Here is a 22,586-nt window from a genome sequence, read left to right on the forward strand (position 1 = left end):
GTTTTCTAAATCTATGTTAGCCATCTAGTGTTTTAAATGCAAGTTTGGTGAATAATTAATTAGAATAAATAAATAATCCAAGCACTTAAAAGTCCAAAGTCTAATGAAACCTATTAAAAAGAATTACCCTGAGTTTATAAATTTTGGAAATAAATATCCAGAAATCTCTCTGCAATTGTCTACCAATCCAAAATCGAAACAATTCTATTAAAAAGGATCTTGGGAGAAAACTTTTCAGAACTACAATTTCCATTGCAAATATTATTCCTAGCTTTAATAGATGGACACTTGGGTAAAACAACTTTGCTGTAAAAGGACAAGCAGGTTTTTGTGCTGGGGACCCAACCTATTGCTATATTTGGAGCTGGAAAGGAATTTTTTCCTCTCCTTATCAGTTATGCTGTTGACTAAGACATTCTACACCTTTTGCTCACCATGAAAAATCTGGCTTGTTGACTCGGTTGTTCAGTTGCACAAGAGCACCTGAATCAAATGAGGAATGTAGGGCAGGCCCCACTTTTCTATGGATAAGTTGAGAGTACAACTCCAAGAACCGACAGCCCCCCATCTGTAAAGCATTGGAATAGCAAAGGCTGATGAAGTGAACAATTCAGGGCATCATTGGAGAGCAAATCAGTGTAAAACAATCTGAGAATTTTATTATTCTGCCAGCCAAGCCACTTCATCTTTTCTTACACTAAAAAGACCACGCTGTGCCGTATTGTGCCATGGGCTATGTTGACCCATTTCAATTTGGGATGACTTACAGATTAATCTGCTGTTTGGGATCATCTTTTGATCTGAATTGAAACCTTGAGAGGTAACCTGGACTTACTTAGCTTTCACCCCTTCATGCTCCTTTCTTGCTGGGCATCTGCCCTTTTATCAGTGCCTGCTATTCCTCCACAAAATTTTCCAATGAAGCAGAATCCATAACTCCTGGAAGCAGGCTGTTCCATCACTTAATAGTTCTCATTGTCAAGGAATTCCTCATTTCCTTTAGATTTCTCTTCACCTTCACCTATAGACCTTTACCTGTAGGTTCTTACCTATCCTTAGGCATGATGCAGAATAAATCCCCACCCTCTTCCCTCTGCCAGCACAAATTTTGCAAGATCACTAATATGCCTTATCTTAGCTTTTTTGTCTGTAGGTTAAACATTCTCAAGCCTTTTAACTGTTCATAGGATGTAGCCCCTATAAGCCCCATCACCATCTGAACTGGACACCCTATCATGGATGAAGTCTGACTGGTATAGTGTAGAGCAGAACTGTTGCATCTCCTTAGCTCAAAACGCGTATCTCTACAGATGCAAACCAATTGGCTCTTTCTGGCAACTGCAGCTCACTGACTTAATCAGTATTTAATTAAAAGTTAAACATCTGCAATGAACACAATACAGTGGCACCTCTACCTACAAACGCCTCTACTTATGAACTTTTCTAGATAAGAATCGGGTGTTCAAGATTTATTTGCCTCTTCTTAAGAATCATTTTCCAATTGCAAACCCGAGCCTCCGAAACTGTAAATGGAAAAGGCAAGGAGAAGCCTCCATGGGCCTCTCTAGGAATCTCCTGGGAGGAAACAGGGCCAGAAAAGGTGGGGAAAAGCCTCTGTGGGGCCTCTCTAGGAACCTCCTGGAAGGAAACAGGGCCTCCATCTTCCCTGTGGTTCCCCCAATCACAAGCATTATTTGCTTTTACGTTGATTCCTATGGGAAAAAATGCTTCTTCTTACAAACTTTTCTACTTAAGAACCTGGTCACGGAACAAATTAAGTTCGTAAGTAGAGGTACCACTGTATATAACAATTTGCAATTTGATGCTATGTCACAATGAAAAATACAGTTCAGGGGCAACGTTCGAAGGGGCTCCAGGTAGGCGCAAGCAACCCGATTTGTATCTTTATTGATGTTAGTAAAGAATAAATATCCCCCTTAATGTCTTTCCACTGCATCCCCCGTATTACACACATCACACGTAACATGAAGCTCAAAGAAATGAAGCAAGAGCCATTGAGATATGTCTGTGAAGTTGAAACCCTAAAGCTGATGTTGGAAATGAGCTTTTCCAGGCACCTCCCTGGAAGACTAATGACACATCTGACCTCATATTGAACTTGGGCTACTAACACCCGTTGCACTATTTAAATCTCGAAGGCTAATATCACTTGTGCTTCTGTAGAAAAGCTACCAACACAGAAAAATAATTTTTGCTATATTTTCTCAGATTTTACTGATGTTCCAGGCAGATTCCCAGTTGTTATTTCCTGCTCTAAAAATACAAGACAGCATGACCAATGGATGACCAGGGTGATTGGAATTATAGTTATCTAGGGGTCCCCAATTGATGGACAGGCACTGGTCCATGGCATGTCAGAAACTGGTCCATGCAAACAAGCAAAGCCTCATCCACAGGATGCAGGCAGCAATCATACGTCCACAGAAAAACCTTGGACCTCACAACCGGTCCCTGGTGCCCAAAAGATTGGGGAGCCACTGATTTAGAACACCAAGGTTACCAGGTGTGCAGTAGCTAGAGATGTCCTAGACCAGGGGTAGGCAAAGTTGGCTCTTCTATGACATGTGGACTTCAACTCCCAGAATTCCTGAGCTAGCATGATTGGCTCAGGAATTCTGGGGGTTGAAGTCCACAAGTCATAGAAGAGCCAACTTTGCCTACCCCTGTCCTAGACTACCTGCATGCTTACAAATGAAGTTATAATGCGGCTGGTTGGGTTATTTTTCTGAGGGATTTGCCAATGATGGGTGACAGATGCAATGTTTTTTCCCCCCTGAAATCAGTATTTGCATTCCATTTTCTCGCTGCTTCTAAAGAATTAAGGTTCATTTCCATCATTTTAGGGGGGGGGGAATGTTTACACCAGTGGTCTCAGCTGGAATTCAAATTGTAGGAACAGCAAGCACAGGTAAAAATGCCCCCTCATCTGTCATGTCTGAAGTGGAAGGGCGTGAGATCTCGCTGAACAGGAAAAGACCCATCAGCAAGGGAGGGAGGGTTAAATCAACTGTCCACTTGGGATCTTTCTACAAGTCAACTTCAGTAGGACCTGCCTTTAGAAAATCTGTTTCCTTTTTCTGCCAGGATGACCCAATCTTCCAAACGAAGATTGCCACAATAGAAATAGAAGTGTGTTCTGCAAAGTGTAATTTTATGTTACAACCCCCAGTTCCTGGTTACATAGAAACATAGAAGATTGAAGGCAACGGCAGAAAAAGACCTCTTGGTCCATCTAGTCTGCCCTTATACTATTTCCTGTATTTTATCTTAGGATCGATATATGTTTATCCCAGGCATGTTTAAATTCAGTGACTGTGCATTTCTAACCACGTCTGCTGGAAGTTTATTCCAAGCATTTACTACTCTGTCAAATAATATTTTCTCATGTTACTTCTAATCTTTCCCCCAACTAATCTCAGATTGTGCCCCCTAGGTTGTGTTCACTTTCCTATTAAAAACACTTCCCTCCTGAACCTTATTTAACCCTTTAACATATTTAAATGTTTCGATCATGTCCCCCCCTTTCCCTTCTGTCCTCCAGACTATCTCACTCCCTTTGTTTGAGCAAAAGCCAAACTCATGAGGCCATGGAGAACTGGATCAAATCCTCATTTGACAAGAGATTATTAGAATAGGACTACAAACACCCTGGAGGCAGGAAGAATCAATCCCCTCCTATACACCCTTATTTTGGGATGTATAGATTGGTCATCACAAAAAAAGACAGCAAGAGACAAACTCGGTAAAATTTGGATTAGTCAATTCCATTTTAACAAATACACACTTTAAAACTTTATTTATATAAAAATCATTTCAATTTAAAAGCATTGCAGAATGAATAAAGGACTCAAAGAACAGCAGGATAACCCCTTCCCCGAGGGGGAGTGGAGAGGAAAAGCAAAAAAAGAAAAGAATGAATGATTAGTTTCTTCTACAGCACTGAATTGGTCAGTGGGGAAGGGGAGTTTTGGTTCATCTGGATTAAAAAAGGAAATAGTGTTTTACATTAGAAAAAAGTTGCGCAACGCCTCAGAAGGTCTTGATTTATACCTTTTTCATCCTCCCCCCCCCAAAAAAAGGTAAGAAAAACTGGACTGGGGGCAAAGAAGAGGCAGTAATAAGACTTTTCTACTGCAGACCCTCCCTCTTTGTGCAATGGGGAGGTGGAGAGAAGTCAAGAACAGCTGAATTCCTTCCAGTTGTTTGATGGAGGCAGAGCTGTGAGGGTGAGAGAGGCCGTAGTCCACTTCAACAATAAAAGGGGCAACCGGCTACCAATGTGGTGCCCGGAGTCATACAAGATTGCCCATCTTATTGCTGCTTTGCAGATTAAAGGCAGAGATCCGTAAGCAAACCCTAAACTCCTTATTCCCTGAAGAAGCAACCCACTAAGGTGCACATTGTGATCCTCACCCAACAGTGCTCTCTCTCCCTCCTCTCACCCTTCAGCCTTTAAAGCAGTAACAGATTAGTTCCCCACGCAGCTGCCTCTATCGCCCCCCCCCCTCCAATCTTCTGACTACATCCAGGGCAACAGCAGGACTCTTGATTTCAATGCAAGGAAGGAGGGGGAGAGAGAGATGGAAAGAGAGAAGGAGAGGGAGGCAGAAGGGAACTCTGTGCCAAAATCTCTATGGTCTAGGACAGTGTTTCCCAACCTTGGCAACTTGAAGATATTTGGACTTCAACTCCCAGAATTCCCCAGCCAGCATTCGCTGGCTGGGGAATTCTGGGAGTTGAAGTCCAAATATGGTTGGGAAACAATGGTCTAGGGATTGGCCCTCTGCACTTGGAATTAGCCAGAGCACCAAGCTATTTCACAGTAGCAAAGAAAAGGCACATGTAAATAGTGACCGGTCGTCGTTTCATTCCCTTGCCTGCATGGGAGGACTTTGGGGCAATATTTACAAATAGCCTTCTCCCCCTCATGCTTCCGGCATACACCAATCTCATCAGCTCTCTCAGCAATTTGTGGCCCAATCTGGGCACTCGCCACGTTAAGTCAGCGACCCAAAACCAGATGCGTCACACTGCCTTCTCCCGTTGAGAGGCAAAATGGACACACTTCTAGGTATGAAGACTACGCCCCCTTCCACCAACTGTCATTTAACGTGCTCCACCCTCTTTCCCTCCTTTAAAGCGCTAGGCCCTAAGCATCTCTTCTCCCACCAATAAATAGCTTCCTCAACTCTGAGCTGATCCATCTCAGAAAGGCCATCAAGAAGCAACTGAGAGACAGGAGAAGGGGAAAAAAGAGACAAATCTACTATTTGTCCTCAGCCTGAGGATAAAGAAGTTGCTGTCTCAAAGAGGCGTATCTTGAAGGGCAGATGACCCAAATGCAATCACTCGCAAGCCGATCCCCTCTAGTCATCTTGTCCCCCACCACCACCACCACCTCTCCCCCACTAGGAATGTTCCAGTATTCCCAGCATCCTTTGTTGCAAACATGAGTGACACACAAAAATATATTCTATAGGCTAAGAGAAGACGGAGATGGCTGCTCTCTCTGCTTTTTTGGAAGAAGAGAGACAACCTCTCCTTAATAAAAAATAAGTTCCAGTATGATTGAATTTGCTGAGATCCATTTGCTCCGATTGTTTCCATCCGCTTCTGTGGATTGCATCATAAATGTGTATTTTTAAAAAATATCTGCCTTTCTTGTGTAATGAGATCCATCAAGAGTATTTGGTCTTTAGGAATTACTTTTTTTGTGTAAAGAATAAAAAACAAAACAAAAATATGATGTCCAGAAGTTCAAATTCTATAGGGAGATGTGAGACCCTGTGGGCTTCAGAGAGCCGGTCATTTGGCTACATGGCCTCAAGATTTTAAAAAAGCGCAGTCCATTTCATCTCAAGAGTTATATAAAATATGTTATGAACCCAAAAACTGAGAAGGCAGATGGTAGCATCTCTAGATCTTCTGCTGTGGAAAAACACAAACAAGTTAACATTAGCTATAATGAAAAACAGCAAAGAGCAGAGCTTCATTCATGACAATCTAATCCACAGAGCTTCAAACTTGACAACATTAAGGCTTATGGACTTCAACTCCTAGAATTCTCCAGCCAACTTAAATTAAAGTCCACAAGTCTTAAAAGTTGCCATGTTTGGGGACTTCTGATCTAATCCCACAGAATCATCAATCAATCCAAACCTCGGTAATTTAAGTGTTGCTCATCCTCAAAAGCAAATACAAAATTTCTTTTGTGTAAAAGACATATACACAAGATTTAACCCTAGGAAAATATGATTGGGAAAATAAGGATTCAGCACCCCTCCTTTTTTTTTAAACACAGAAATAGAGGGTTAATATCAGAAAGCAAAGACCTACCATAGGAGGATAAAGCAACTGCTCAATTTCCTCAAGGGATTCGTGCCTTTCCTCCTGCTGTAGACATAGGTATGGTTAGTAAGAACAGCACACTGGGTCCAAGTGGGGAAACAAGAAGCCTAACTAAAAATCCACTCAGAAAAGCAGAGGGTTAAATGGAGAGGGAAAAGTCAACAGAGTTGGGTTAGTCATTCAAGTTTTTGTTTTTGTTTTAAGTGTTAATATGGCTTTGAAAGAAGGAGGGGGAAGAAATGGTTAATATTTGCATTTTTCTCAAGACGCTATCTTCTTTAAAATATTTGGCTGTTCAAAAGTTTGCTCAAAAGTAATTTCATTTTAAAAAAATTCTACTCTCACAGAAATGCAATAATTTCTGCTCTTTCCTAGCTTAATCTATGCATAGTCTATTTCTCCAAATTACCAGCCTCCACAGTGGTACAGTAACACAGTGGCAAGAAAATATGGAGATGTAAATCAAAATATAAGGATGCCATCAAATTAAGCAAGAACATCCTATTTTCTCCTCCCACTGACCAAGAAGGCTTCTCTAAAGATCTCCATTAACTGAAATCCTGGTATTTACCACCAGTGGTGCTCCCTTCATAGGTTCCATTTCTTCTCCAGTCCGGTCCAATGTCCTATTATGGTCCCGTTCATTCAATGTAGAGTAGTCTGAAATCAAAAGAGATAATGATCAGAGGGAATTTCTCACAGACCTAATGAAGCTGGCAGAGATAATGGCTCCCTTCCTCTTCCACAATCATATTATTGCTTACCAATTAACCAGCAAACAAGTGTTATTTTTTATTTCCTTGCCACACACTAATCCTAATCCTTTCTACTCTTCTCCTTCTTTTTGTCAGCAATAACGCTATCTGTAAGCTAGGCCCTATGGAACTGCCAAGTGGAAGCCACCGCGAGGCTACTCAATCTGGAATACAAACAATTCGCAGGAATTATATTTAATTTTGATTGCAATTCAGGAGAAAGGAAATCAAACTTCTTCTCTCACTCTCTCTCTCTCTCTCTCTCTCATTAGGGTAGTCTCTGGCACACTGCTCAAAGTTCAAGTATAATCCTTGGCTTAGAAGAAATTCTTCTCTGCTCTGCAGTGTAATAGTCATTTGATTTCAAAGACTGAAGCATACCAAGCATAATTCCTGAAAGAGTTTGATCAATCTGAGGATTAGTTTTGTGTGTGCAGTAGTTGCAGACCTATGAAAAATAGCAATGACCTATGAATCCATTCTAATAAAGCTAGAGACTTTTAAATTGTCCTGCAGAATTCCTTAATGTCACTATTCGTTGTAACAAGTGATGAAGGCATCACAGTTAAAGGTAACAAAAACAGGAGAAGAGCCTTCTCTGTGGTGGCCCCGACCCTCTGGAACCAGCTCCCCCCAGATATCAGAGTTGCCCTCACCCTCCTTGCCTTTTGCAAGCTCCTTAAAACCCACCTCTGTCGTCAGGCATGGGGGAATTGAAATTTCCCTTCCCCCTAGGCTTATAGAATTTATACATGGTATGCTTGTATGCATGATTGGTTCTTTAAATTGGGGTTTTTTAGATTGTTTTTTATTATTAGATTTGTTTACATTGTCTTTTTATATTGTTGTTAGCCGCCCCAGTCTTCGGAGAGGGGCAGCATACAAATCTAATAAATACAAATACAAACATCCCAGAAGATTAACAAGATCAATGATTGAAGAGGGTTTTAATCCAAAGCAAGTACTGGTAGTCCTCGTCTTATAATCATTCATTTAATGACTGTTCAGAGTTATGACACATAAAAAAGGCTTATGGCTGCATTTACGACTACTGTAGCATCCCCATAGACACACGGTCAATATTCAGGTGTTGGCAAAAGGCCTATATTTATGAAGTTACATCTTCCAAGGGTTATGTAACCTCCAGTTGCAACATTCCAACCTAGCTTCTGTCAGATTCACTTACAGCCTAATGATTTATTAACAACTGCAGTGATTCACTTACACAATCATGGGAAAAAAAAAAAGGTTGTAAAATTGGGTGTGGCTCGCTGAACAACCACCTTGCTTAGCAATGGAAATTCTGGTAATTTGGAAATTCAATGGAAATTGTGGTCATAAACCAAGGATTGCTTGTGTCTGACCCTCTAACCTTTCGAATCTCTACAATGAAATGGATTGGTGGAATTCTGGCAAGCACCAGGAGACATGGGATTTCATGCACTTGGGCACTTTTTTTGAAGCTGCAGGGGACGATGGGTTTATCCAATAAAAGCTGTTTTAGATTGTTCAAAAAGTTTTTTCCTCTATAAGACAGAAAGTTAGGTACCTGGTCCCAGGTTTCCCATCTGGATCTCTTCCCGAGAGGATTTCTTGTCTAAACAGAAAATAAAATTAAAATAATTAAAGAGTGCAGCATTTCTCCTGAACTGCAGATACAGTATAAGGTTTCTTAAAAATATTTAAGTAGTGTATTTAGAGGATTAAGTAGAAATAGTTAAAAGTTTAGAATCTTATTGTCAACTTCTGAAGAGGGACATATATAATACCATAATATTAGAGCTGGGAACTACATGGCTATTGTATTCTCTCTCTTTTACTGGTTAAATACTCTTAGTAATTCAGCTAGTTCTAGACTTACAATAGTTCACTTAGTGACCGTTCAAAGTTACTACGGCACTGAAGAAAGCGACTTGTCATTTTTCACATTTCTGACCATTGCGACATCCCTCTGGCCATGCAATTTATCTTTGGGTGTTTGAGAACTGGTTTATGATGATTTCCGTGTCCCAGAGGTCATGTGATCAATCTTCTGTGACCCTCTGGCAAGCAAAGTCCATGGGGAAGCCAGGTTCACTTAACAACGGTGTTACTAACTTAACAGCTGCAGTGATTCACTTGAAAAATGTGACAAGTTGTAAAATGGGGTAAAACTCACTTAACCAATTTTTCACTTAGAAACATAAACCTTGGGCTCAATTGCAGTCATAACTCAAGGATTATCTCTACTTGAGAACAACTTGAGAAGTTCTTATTTTTATCTGTGTTAAAACTTTTAGATAAATCCTTAAGTTTTATTTAGCGTATGGTATAATATAGATGTACTAGCAATATATATATATTAACGTTTCATCTATGTTGTAGAACACAATAAAATATAAATGTCAAAAAGATCTATGTTTAAATACTAATGTCTGGCCATCTAGCCACTGATGTGCAGAATTGTTTATATTTTAAGAAATCAGATACTGGGCCGATGTATGCCCTCAGCTTACAACTGGTCATTTATACAGTACATGTGAGGTGCGAATCTTATTCAGGCTTGTCCACTGCTGATGAGGTTGTTTAAAGTCTAGCACCTTTTTTTGAGGTGTCATTTATATGTCCTCCTATGGCTGAGCATCAGCGGCCCACTTGGCTTTCCACCATTGGGAACTGATGTTGGGTAGATGCTGTGCCAATGGGGATTTGATCCTGGATTTGAACCTTCTGGCTGATAAATGAAGATCGGAACCCACCAGTTGTTCGTAATTTTTCTGTATTCTCATTCACCCTTAAAGTAAATTATGTTAGCTCCAATAAACTGCATATAATTTTCCATAATCCCCTTTTCATCATACTAAAAATGCCCAACTACCACTAGAGGGCAGTGCTCTTTGATAAGGACCGTTGAACTTACCTGAACGGTCTTCTCGCTGCACTGTGAGGAGAGTCCAATGTGGGTTGTTCTTCAGCCTCATTGGCAGGGACTGAGTTAAAAATTAACATAATTATGTCCCGCCCCCCTCTACCTCCTCAGGTTCAGTCAAGAAAAACGAAGGAATAGTGTAAACAAACCAATTTTATTAACTAAGAAGTTAAACTGGTAACGAACTGAACCCCTGGGCCAAGAAGCCGGGAGGGTTTGGACTCTCCTCACAGTGCAGCGAGAAGACCGTTCAGGTAAGTTCAACGGTCCTTCTCCCCTGCACTGTTCGGAGAGTCCAATGTGGGATATACCCAAGCAAACCAACTAGGGCGGGATAGGCTGGACCAGGGGTGTCTGAACACAAACCCGTTGCAGCACTCTGCGACCGAATGCCGCTTCCGATGAAGCGAATGAGTCTATACGGTAGTGTCTGATGAAAGTCGTGGGGGCCGCCCCGGTTGCGGCCCGACAGATGTCATCGATTGACGCCTGTGTGTTCCAGGCGGCAGTGGTGGCTGCACTTCTGGTAGAATGAGCCGTGATTGTCCTTGGCAAAGGTGTCCCACGTGTCCTGTATGCCTCCATAATGCAGGACCGGATCCATCGGCTGATAGTTTTAGAGGACACCTTGTTGCCCATGGATCCTGGGAAGAAGGAAACGAATAATGCTTCTGATTTCCTGAAAGAGCTGGTCCGTCGAATGTAAATCTTTAGAGCTCTACGGACGTCCACTTTGTGCCAGCGTAAGACTGACGGGTGTGAGCCGTGGGTACAGAAGTCCGGTAATATTATGTCCTGGGCTCTATGAAATCTTGTGTTGACCTTCGGCAGAAAGCTGGGATCTAACCGAAGAGTAACCCGATCTGGGTGGAACACGCAAAGGTCCGGCCGGACTGACAATGCCGCGAGTTCCGACACCCTGCGAGCAGATGTGATGGCCACTAAGAACGCTACTTTGATTGATAGAAGGCGAAGCGTGATTTCTCTCAGTGATTCAAAAGGAGGTCCTGTAAGGGCCTGTAAGACCAAAGTCAAATCCCAGGATGGGAAGTGATGGATAACTGGAGGAGAAAGATTCGAGGCTCCTCGGAGAAAGTCTTTAACCCATGGATGATGGGAAATCGGTCGAAGGGGGTCTGGTCTTAAGACCGTGGCGATAGCTGCCACCTGCCTGCGAAGGGTGTTTGGGGTCAGCCCTTCGTCCAGCCCCTTCTGTAGGAAGTCTAATAGATGTAAGATGGAGGCTGAGCGAGGGGGGATCTCTCGAGCTCTGTAGAATCTACAAAACGCTGCCCATGTCGCTTGGTAAATGCGAGTCGTTGACGGGCGTCGAGCCGATTGGATGGTATGGATGACCTTTTCCGACAGGGATTCCGCCCTCAAGCGGTCCCCCTCAATCTCCACACGGCAAGCCTCCACCACTGAGGCTCTGGGTGCACCAACGACCCCTGGGTGAGGGAGAGTCTGTGGTATGGGATCCTCCATGGCGGGGAGGTTGAGAGGTCCATCAAGTCCGCGAACCATGGTTGTCTGGGCCAAAAGGGGGCGACGAGAATCACCTCCGCCTGCTCCGAGAGTATCTTGGAGACTACCCTGGGTAGAAGGCAAGTCGGAGGGAAGGCGTAGAGTAGACCCCTTGGCCATGGGGAGAGGAGCGCATTGATACGGTCGGCTCCCGGGCACGGGAACCGGGAGTAGAATCGGACCACTTGGTTGTTGAGGTGGGTCGCGAACAGGTCCACTACCAGTTCCCCATAACGGTGTATAATGTCCTGGAAAACCTCCGGGTTCAATGACCATTCCCCCGGGTCGATGGTTGTGCGGCTCAACCAATCCGCCTGGGTGTTGTCTGATCCTGAGATGTGTTCTGCTTGGATCGAGACCAGGTGTGTTTCCGCCCAAGACATCAGGGAGTGAGCCTCCTCCATCAAACGGCCCGACCTCGTACCTCCCTGATGATTTATATGGGCCCTTGTTGCTACGTTGTCCGTCATGACGACGACATGCTGTCCCTCTACCCGGTCTTTGAAGGAGTGGAGTGCCTTGAAGACTGCCCTTAGTTCTAGTAAGTTGATATTGGGGTCCCTCAGGTCGTCTGCTGTCCAGAGACCCTGGGCCACTCTGGAGCCGCAATGTGCTCCCCAGCCGGAGAGGCTCGCATCTGTAGTGATCGTCACCTCCCGATGGTGTAGGAAGGGAGAGCCTCTGGTCAGCGCTTGGGACGTCCACCAGGGCAGAGAGTGACGGACGGGTAACGTGAGACGTACCTGGTGTTTGGAGTGGCTCATGCGTGCTCTTTGGAAGGGGAGGAGGAGCCATTGAAGCGGGCGGGCATGCAGCCGCGCCCATGGGACGATGCTGATGCAGGAGATGAAGACTCCTAGCAGCTGGGATAGAAGGGCCAAGGGGACCCTGGTGCGGTGCTGAATAGAAGCTATCAGCGTCCTCACCCTCTGCTGCCTCTCTGATGACAGGTAAACGATTCTGGCTGCAGAGTCTATCAGAGTTCCCAAATGTAAGAGCTGTTTGGTTGGATTCAGGTGGCTTTTCACATAGTTGATCGTGAAACCACAGGTCTCTAGAGAACGTATTGTCCGTTGTAGATCTAGTCTGGCCTGTTGAGGGCTGCTGGACAAGATGATTACGTCGTCCAGATAGGCCATGAGACGAATGGATCTGGTTCTCAGGTCGGCTGTCAGTACATCCAGAAGCTTGGTGAAAGCTCTGGGGGCCGATGAAAGTCCGAAGGGCATTGCCCTGTACTGGAAATGATGGTCCTGTATACAAAAGCGGAGGAAACGTCGATGATGTGGATGAACTGGTACGTGCAGGTACGCCTCTTTGAGGTCGATGGAGGTCATCCAGTCGTGGTGTCGGATGGATGCCAGGATTGACTGTAAGGAATGCATCTTGAAACGTTGGTAGCGAACATAGATGTTCAGCTGCTTGAGGTTGAGAATCAGGCGGTAGCCGCCGGACGTCTTGGGGACCAAGAACACGATAGAGTAGAACCCCTGTCCTTGTTGATGTACTGGCACCGGTTCTATTGCCCCAATGTCCAACAGGTGTTGTACTTCCCTGGCAATCAGGGAACATCTTGGTTGAGATAGCGACGGGCATTGTAGGAATCTGTCCGGAGGAGTCTGTAGGAAGTTGATGCGCAGACCATTCTTCACGGTATCTAGCGCCCAAATGTCGGTGGAAATAGCCGCCCAAGAGCCTGAGAAGGACTGCAGGCGTCCACCGATGGGTACCTGGATGGGTAAGTCATTTTTGTTTTCGGTACCCTCCTCTGTTCCCGCCCCGAAAGGATCTGCGGGGCTGTTGGAACTGTCGGTTCCTGTCTCCATAACCTGTTCTGTCGGACCTGAAGGATGGCTGCGTGTAGGAGCTCTGTCCATATGGCCTGGTGTTTGAGGCCGCAGGCGCGGCCGTGTCCGCTCGAAAGGACTGCCTTCTGTAGTATGGGGCCGCCCGCCTGTCTTGCCTCCTCGCCGACCTTGGCAGCACCTTTTTCTTGTCTTTATCCTCGATCAAGACTTTATCTAGTGATTCTCCAAAAAGTGTGGTCCCTTGGTAGGGCGCGGTTGCAAGACGCCATTTCGATTTGGCGTCCGCTTGCCAAGAGCGGAGCCATATTAGGCGTCGAGTGGAAAGGTTGGTAGCCATCGCCCTGGATGAAAACCTAGAAGCAGCCAAGGTGGCATCAGCGGAGAACTCCGTGGAGGCGATCAATTTATTAATGTCTTGGCGAAGGCGAGCGTCCTCCGGGCCCAACCTGGGGAGGATGTCTCGAAGCCAAAGGATTGAGGCCCGGTTGAAGAAGGAGGCTGCCATAGCAGCTCTCAAGGACCAGGCACATAGCTGGTGCATTCTCCGGATCAGGTTCTCGGCCTTCCTATCATCGGGCCGCAAACCATCCGCCATCTCCGATGGAACCAGGGCATTGGAAATTAGTGAGGTAACCGGGGTATCCACAGCCGGGTATTGGAGCAAATCCTCTATTTCTGGATCGAAGGAGTAAAGCTTCTTGTCCAGAGCTGAGGGACCCAGAGCTGCTGCTGGTTGCTGCCAGGGCCTCTTTATGTTTTCTGCAAATATGGGCACTGCAGGGATAGTTTCTGAGTCCCTTTGAGGCTCATTAATGAGTCTGGAAGCGGGTAATGTGCCCACATCCTGGTCAGCCGTCTTTTGGGCACTGGTCAAAGTTAGTGTGGTTCTGGCCTTGTTTAGGAGAACCCTGAAAAGGGGTGCCTTGAATAAGCCTGCTAATACAGGCTGTTCTGGTAAGGTGGCTTCATCCCCCGACAGCTCATTCTCTGGGTCTGAAAAGGCCTCTCTGAACTCTTGCTCCTCCTGAAAAGAGTCATGCAGGGAAGGTGCAGGTGCAGGAGCTGACCAGATATCCTGCCTGCTGGGGCGAGGTGGCAGTGGGGATTGATGTTGTTGTTGGGCCCCAATTGCTATGCCCTGTGCATAAGCTGAAGCAATCATGTCTTGTACCGAGGGAGACATGGCTTGCCAGTTATCTGTAGAGCCCCTGAGCCCTGCTGCTGTGGGCGTGAATGTGGCTGTAGCTGCTGGAGGTTGAGAGGCAGGCCTGCTCCATTCTGATCTCTGAAATCCCTCAGATGGTGGGGGGGCACTTAATGGGCGGTCTGGTGAAAGACCCCCAGCGCTTTGAAAGGGAGGCCCCTCGAAGGTGGCCGATGACAGGGGAGGAGGACCCAGCGGGCTTTGATAAACGGGTGGAATAACCATGGCTGAGGGGCTAGGCCCTTGTCTCGGTTTTGCTTTGTCCAGCTGGGCCTCGAGGGCCTTTATTTTCTTCTCAGCCTCCTTTAGTGCATTGGAGGACTGAGAGCTTTTCCCCTTAGATTTTGAGCTGGGCCCCTTGTCCTTACTTTTATTCTTGGAGGAGGAGGGCACAGGAGCGCTGGGACTGGATTGAGACATGTTTGTAACAACACCGAGCCAAAAACACGAGGTTACTGCTTAAAAGCAAGTAAAATGGTGGACTAGGGAAGCTGGTGTCCCCTAAATAACATGTCATCTGTTTTTCCTGCTCGTGATTGGCTGGATACTAGGTAGAAGCCCATAATAGCTTCGTTGTCCTGGCAACGCCCTGAAGCAAGATGGCGGCCCTGGGATAGGCTGAAAAGAGCCTAGTCACTCTGACCCCTTAGCAAACAAGATGGCGGCCGTGACGTCAGGCGGGAAAAGCTCTGCTTTTGAAACGGCCGGAGGGGGACTCAGAGGCTTTGGCCCTGCGCCAAAATGGCGGGCGCAACTTCGGGCAGCTCGGCAATCACCTTCTGCACCCCCCCCCTTCAATTCCTTCGATCGCTGCTCCTCTGAGCGATCGGGAACAAGGTGGCTGCAAAGGGCCTCCGAACAGCTGATCTTTTTTTCTTTTTCCATTGCCGATCGGCAGGAACGCTGTCTGGGAGCTGCTGGGATCGCCTTACAGCTGATTTCCCCCCATGGGGAAATTCTGTGTACTGATTGCTCCTCTGATCGGTAAGAACCGATACTCGGAGACTCGTTGCGCTGGAAGAGTGGTTGGGGGGGGGGTCTGATCGCGGGCGTCAGGGACCCCAATCCAGCGATCCCTTTCAGCAAGGCAATACTCCAGAGAGCAGTGGCCTCTCAGGGATTGAAGAGACGGAGAACAATACCCCGGAGGGCAGTGGTTCTCGAGATCCAGGTCTTCCTCCTATAGAGAAAGGGAAAAAAAGGAGAAAAAATTATTGTTAGTAAACATCCTATAAATCTCACATACTGTGAGAAGAAAACTCATAGTCCCTACCCTATGACTGAGTTTTTAAGACTGAACCTGAGGAGGTAGAGGGGGGCGGGACATAATTATGTTAATTTTTAACTCAGTCCCTGCCAATGAGGCTGAAGAACAACCCACATTGGACTCTCCGAACAGTGCAGGGGAGAATGATTCTCAGGTTTATATGGCTTTCCCATTTACAATATAAACAACTGTTCTGTTTGCAAATATAAACATCTGTTCTGTTTGCAATATAAACTATCTTGATTCTTTATTTTTTAAAATCATTTGTTCCACAGATACATAATTTGCATTTCGACTAATGAAGCTTTCACCTCAACTCCTGGTATTATAGTATTTTAAAAAAAACCACCCAATATATAATTTAAAAACATTAGTGAAGAAGGTGTAAAACCCCAGAAGAAGGGTGAAAAATTAAGTTTATCTGGAAGTGGAGATCTAAAGGGATTTCCCCACATTTTTAAACATTAAAGCTGAAATATAAATGCACATTATAAGAAACCATCTACAGCATTCACACATAAATCGTTTCTATCCTTTTTAGGAACCTATATTATCCATTTTAGTTTGATAGATTACAGACTGGACAAAAGGCTCAGGTGATTGGATTACACAGCATCAACAAGAGTCTTCTTCCTTCAAGCTGTCTAATCTTATTCTTTTAAAATCCACTGGCTGCTATGGGCCCCAGAAAATCCCATTGCTAGAACAGAACTTAATAGGCCTTAAGCATTGTACCTTATGACGAACTCATATTTTCTTTTATGTACACTGAGAGCACGTGCACCAAGATGAATTCCTTGTGTGTCCAATCATACTTGGCCATTAAAATTCTATTCTATTCTATTCTGTTCTATTTTATTCTAAAACTGCAGTGTTCGTCACGGCTCTAGCAGGGGAGCAAAGAGGAAGAGCCTTACAGGCAGTCTTTGATTCACAACCACAACTGAGCCCAAAATTTCTATTGCTAAGTAAACTGGTGGTTACATGACTTTTTTGCCCTATTTTACGATCTTTCTTTTTTAATTTTATTTAAAAATAAACTTTATTTGTAGCACACAAAACACACAAAAAAACCAACATTAAAATAAAAGTTGGACAATTTGTGATGTGCCTGTAACACAATAAAATACAACCTTTCTTGCCACAATTCTTAAGTGCATTCATTAAGTTAGTAACGTGCATGTATTACGTGAATCTGACTTCCCCATTGATTTTGCTTGTCAGAAAGTAGCAAAAGCTGATCACATGATCCTGGGACACTGCAACCATCATTTCCAATTAATGCACATTAAGCTTTAATAAAGGTGGTGTGTGACACATTTTATTGATTTCCACTGCCTGGACTTCTTAGCAAACATAAATACCTGCGAGAATAATACACTTTAGCATTTACCTTTTTGATTTTTATCAATGAGAGGCAAGGTGCTATCATCAAAGGAGTTGCTACCCTGGTTTCTAGACATGTTATTCAAATGTACCTGTGGAAAAATAGTGGAAGTGTTCAATGCATTTATAATGAAAAACTATTGTTTTATTGCCAGTGGTTCTCAACCTTCCTAATGCCATGACCCTTTAATACAGTTCCTAGTGTTGTGCATTCCCCCACCAAATATAAAATACAGTAGTACCTCTAGATACGAGGTGCTCCACATGTGAGTATTCCAAGTTACGAGCCGCAACGCGAGCGAAATTTCTGTTCGACACCCGAGCTCAAATTCGGGATACGAGCCGAGCTTCCGCTAGGTGGCGCAAGAATCTCCTTGCTTCCAATTATCTTGGTGTGAAAAACAAAGTCTAAAGGCATTCGTTCGAGATGCGAGTTGATCGACTTACGAGCTCGGGTCTGGAACGAATTAAACTCGTATGTCAAGATACAACTGTAATAAAATTATTAGGAAGCTCAAGGGTGGGTTCTAACTTATCGCACTGCCAGTTCGCTTCCTCCTGCTCTGCGTGGCTGTGCCTTATGGGTGTGTGGGTGTGCACATGCATGCAGAGTGCCAGTTTAAAAAAAAATGGCAAAAAAATAAACCCGAAAGCAAGATGGCGATGCATGTGCAGTGCCAGAAATTTGGCTTCTGTGCATGCTCAGAAGTCCCCATGGTACATATACATATATACATACAGTAATCTATTTGCAGCAGTCTATTTGCATGTGGGTGGACCTGCCAGGAGACAGATAGAGGAGCAATGTCTCATTTCCTAAGACCATTGGAAATGGTCTTAGCACTCCGGAGACTTCCCGAAGGCCAAAAACAGCCCAATGGGCAAAACGGAAATCCATTTCCCCAAACTTCCGGTTTGCCCGTTGGCCTGTTTTTCACACTCCAAGGGCTTTAGGCCTGGGGGTAAAAAACAGCCCAAGGGTGTGTTTGCATGCATGTGTGTTCACATGTGCAGTGTGGTGTAGCTGGGTGTTGTGTGATGGCACATGTCCGCATGGTGTGAATGTGCTCACTCCCATTTTTGGCACACAAGAAGAAAAAGGTTCGCCATCCCTGGCATATGGTAAAAAAAAAGGAGTCGCTACAGAATTTACTCCGCTAGTCGTTGCCCACAATAGAAGGCATTGTTCAGCTCCGTTTGAAGGCCATTGAGCCAACACTGTCTAAAGAAGACATTTCTACATTCATCTGGACAGCATGACATCACAGAGCGCTGGTACCTTTCCATCAAAGTACTACCTATTTTATCTACTCACATTTGTATGCTTTCAAACTGCTAAGGTTAATAGGAGCTGGGGCAAGGATAGGAGCATCATGGCCCTTGGGTCTCGAATCTGGGCTGCTGGCTTTCCAACCAACAAGCCCAGCATCTTAACTAGTGAACCAGTCATAACACATGAAAGCTATACAGTGGAACCCCGACATAAGAGCTGCTCTACTTAAGAGCAACTCGAGATAAGAGCTGGGAGGGGAGAGATATTTTTGTTCTACTTACAAGCCCAAATTCGAGATACAAGCGCCAAGGAGCTGTCTCCTGAAGCCAAACGCTAACTTCCGCGTTCGGCTTCAGGAGACAGCTGCGAAGCGGCACGCGTGTTTTAAAAGGTTGCAGCCGGCCTGGGGGGCTCAGGGGGGTGCTTGCAGCTTTCTTTCTTGCTCTTTTTCTTTCTCTCTTTTACCTTCCCTTCCTCTATTTCTTCTTTTCTTTCTCCTTCCCACCTTCTTCCCTCCCTCCCTCCCTTCACTCATTCCTCTCTTACTCTCCCCTTTCATAAGTTTCCTTGCTTCCTTCCTCTGTTCCTGTCCCTTCCCTCTTTCCTTCCTTCCTTCCCACCCTCCGTCCATTCATTCACCCATTCCTCTCTTGATCGCTTAAAGCCGGTCCCTGGTGCAAAAAGGATTGGGGACCTCTGTCCTACAGGATTGGGTGGCAGAGAAGTTGAACATATGTAAATTTAAAAGTTTAAGAAAGTTTACAAGTTAAGTGAAAGAAACTTCATTATTCATTTATATGTACATGTACATTTCTTCATTAAAAACATGTCTTTCTGCATAATTTAGACTAACTTTGTGAGTTTTTTGAGGGCTGGAACCAATTAAAATTATTTACATTAATTCCTATGGGGAAAAGTCGTTCGAGATAAGAGCTGCTCGACTTAAGAGCCCAGGTCCGGAACGAATTAAACTCGTATCTCGAGGTACCACTGTATATGCAAATGTATGTGAGTAAACCAGTGTATAAATGTATGTGAATAAAACCAACGTGGCCCAGAGAAGTTGGTTTCAGACTCAAGATCCCCATTTCCCAATCTTTCCACAACCCTCAAATACCTGGAAGTCTGATTTCTTCCAACCTTCCTTCTCCAAGGGTTTCCGCAATTCTTTGTAACCCCATATGGTCTGCAGCACAAGAGCAGCGGCTCTGACTTCTCTTTCTGATCGGTTCCTAGTGAGAAAATAAAGCAAAATGCATTATAAAAATCTAAAATAAGCAAAGGACTTGAATGCACCCACAAATGCACTAGACAGTTGCTCCCCACAAGGAGACCACAAGACAGTTGTTTCCGGCAGGTTTTGAGAAGATGACAAGGGAACAGTCAACCACAGAGAGTGCCTTTCAAAGGGCACGGAGTACTTCCTTCCTTCCTTCCTTCCTTCCTTTTGGTCATTCTTGTTAACTGTTTTACAGCTGTTAGGAAGCTTTGGATTGACCAATATTATAGCCCTGGCTGAGTTTTCCTCAATCCTTAGCAAAATAAGTTCTAAATTCAAGTATAATTGGGGGGGGGGGGATAAACAGCAAAGGGGTGATTAAATTTTGATTTTAGAAAATTACAAACGGAGTAAAGGTCCGCATAAATTTGAAAAAAGAGTTTGGAATTCATTATAAAGAATCCTTCCCATGGGAAATGCTTTTGTGTTTGAATTCTTTTTTTTTTAAAGCATAAAATAAGAATTTAAAAATTGGACATTAGAGAGAGCCAGAAGGAGCTAAAGATTACAATTACAATTAAGAATGAAGCAAAATATTTCAACACTGGACATTTTATTGTAAGCCACCCAGGTTGTTTGGATTGTGAGGTGGTTGCATATCAATGTAATAAATAAATAAAAGGATATTTTTGAACAAGGGATCATGGAGTTACTTTTAAGAATATCTGCCTCTATAGACAGATGGAGTTCAGGGATGCTATGGAAGAGGAATAAGTGTTATTTGACATGATTAAGACTAAATTGAACATAGATTGTAAAAATGATAAGGCTGTGAGAATGACATGGAAAAAGATGTTACCCAGATGTTACACAAATAATTGGTTTATGTCTTAATGATTAAAAGGGATATATATATATATAGAAGTAACAAACCAAGAGAGTGATCTGGGTAATTTTCTTATATTGGTTTTTATAAAAGAGACTTGTTAAATAAAGCTTTGAAGAATTTTGTGAAAAGGGTTAAAGAAAACATGGAAAGGACATTATTTCAAAGGATTAAAGATCAAGACTGATAAAAGTAAAAGGAAGGACTAAAAGTTGGTTTATTTGATCAAGGTTAAAATTGTTATGGCACCTCTGGTAACCCTTAATGGACTTTTACTGACACTGGAACTGAAATGAAGCTTTAAGGATTTATTTTATGAAAAGCTGGTAAGTTATTGAATTTGTGTATATCTGTTATCATGAAGGTAGAGGTGGTTTCTGTATAATTTCTCTTTCTTGACCATACTGCTATTTTTCTTTTCCATTTTTTTTCCTTTCCTGCACTTTTTTTTTCTTAAGCTTGTATTAGTTTTTATGACTGGGAGAGAAAGCATATGCCCCAAGACAAATTCCTTGTGTGTCCAATCACACTTGGCCAATAAAGAATTCTATTCCATTCTATTCCATTCCATTCCATTCTGACTGTAATTTTAATACAATTACTCTTGATATTTTTTTAAAAAAATCTAAAAGACAGACTTTTAAAAGAGAAATGGAAGGCCTCCTTTACTTCTTCCCCTTACCCTGATTTGTTGATGAGCACCAATTTCTCAATGCCTTGTGTCTCCCGCAGTTTCTTGGCTGCTTCCAGATTGTCAGCGATGACTTCATTGATAGTATTCAGAACAGAGACCACTGTGTCTTCAGAGAGGTTCTTTGCCTGTGTCTGCTGTCCTCCTGGAAGGTTTTTCACCAAACTGGGAATGGCATGTTTACCTATGAGTGGGATTACATCAGAGCCACAATGAGGAGAAAGAAACTTTAAAAGCGGCTGGATCAGCACCTCCATCCTGAAAACCAACCGTATGCGAGAATTTCCTGGAAGCTCACAAGTGAAATATTGGAAGGACCGCAGATTGTAACACAACATAATCAGGATAATGGCACGCAATGACAGGAGGAACAGATGGCAGCCAAGACTTAAATCACACAACAGGAAAAGGAGACAAGAAACAAAAAAAAAATACAATTTGCACGTGAATTCATTATACAGTAATTAATGAAACTGTTAAATACAGCATATTGAAGACACTGCTGTGTCTTCAGTGAAGACAACTTCAATGTCAGAAACACTGAAAAGATGCAGACGATACAAGGCACTGCACTCCAGAAGGAATGGACCATAAAAAGATTCCTGCTCCATAATACAAACTACTTTTTTTGCCTTTCAGAAAAACCATACCTAGATCATGGTTTGCAGTGTCCCAAAAAGCTGCAGTGTTTTTACTCTAGAACAGCATAGAGCAGGTAAAAGTGTCAACCCCACTTTTTCAAAAGCTATTTTTGGGGTAAGGGCCTCAAAGCTCTTAAGTATATCAAGCAAAGATACTATTTAAATTCAGTGGGATTTTAGGCCAGATTCCAGATATTTCTTTCAGATATTTCTCAACTGCAAATTCCAGCATGCACCCCCCCCCCCACACACACACACAACTTCAGCAGTATCTGGGAGAGCACACTAATTCCCCTCCTTTGCTTTCAACTTCACAAAATTCTGGTGATTGAATGATAAACAAGTTTCTTCTCTTTAAAGGACACACTATCCACCTTCCTAAATGAGGTAAGGAAACTCTGCACTATAAAGACTGGTGTGTGTGTGTGTGTGTGTGTGTGTGTGTGTGTGTGTCCTGAGGGCTTTGAGGGGGAGGGGGAGGAAATGCAAGCTTTATACTGGTCCTGCCTTGCCATCCATTTCTGATGCTGATTGGGAAGTACCGCAAAACCTTTGATTTGGCAGCTGGGAGTCTGGTATGTCTGAATAAGAATACTACTTTATGACTGTTAGTGGGATTGTTCCTTAAATGATGCATTCCCCTATAGAAAAGGAC

General features: G+C 43.7%; 1 protein-coding gene across 13 annotated transcripts in view; it reads right to left on the reverse strand.

Moving 5' to 3' along the window:
* Positions 1–5,727: 5,727 nt before the first annotated feature.
* The window catches only part of CTNND1 (catenin delta 1), a 100,441-nt gene continuing 83,582 nt past the window's right edge, over positions 5,728–22,586 (reverse strand). For 4 of the 13 annotated variants that reach the window (XM_070727213.1, XM_070727186.1, XM_070727178.1 and 1 more), the window contains 7 exons: positions 21,282–21,474; positions 19,612–19,726; positions 17,229–17,313; positions 8,674–8,721; positions 6,941–7,029; positions 6,358–6,414; positions 5,854–5,949 (listed from right to left, as the gene is read on the reverse strand). In XM_070727213.1, coding sequence (XP_070583314.1) covers positions 5,938–5,949; positions 6,358–6,414; positions 6,941–7,029; positions 8,674–8,721; positions 17,229–17,313; positions 19,612–19,726; positions 21,282–21,474 — 599 coding nt within the window. In that variant the 3' untranslated portion in view covers positions 5,854–5,937. Of the gene's footprint in view, positions 5,950–6,357; positions 6,415–6,940; positions 7,030–8,673; positions 8,722–17,228; positions 17,314–19,611; positions 19,727–21,281; positions 21,475–22,586 lie in introns of all 13 variants that reach the window. The other 9 variants (XM_070727195.1, XM_070727222.1, XM_070727135.1 and 6 more) reach the window with 6 other exon arrangements.

This window comes from Erythrolamprus reginae, chromosome 1, assembly GCF_031021105.1.
Source record: "Erythrolamprus reginae isolate rEryReg1 chromosome 1, rEryReg1.hap1, whole genome shotgun sequence".
Taxonomy (NCBI): domain Eukaryota; kingdom Metazoa; phylum Chordata; class Lepidosauria; order Squamata; family Dipsadidae; genus Erythrolamprus; species Erythrolamprus reginae.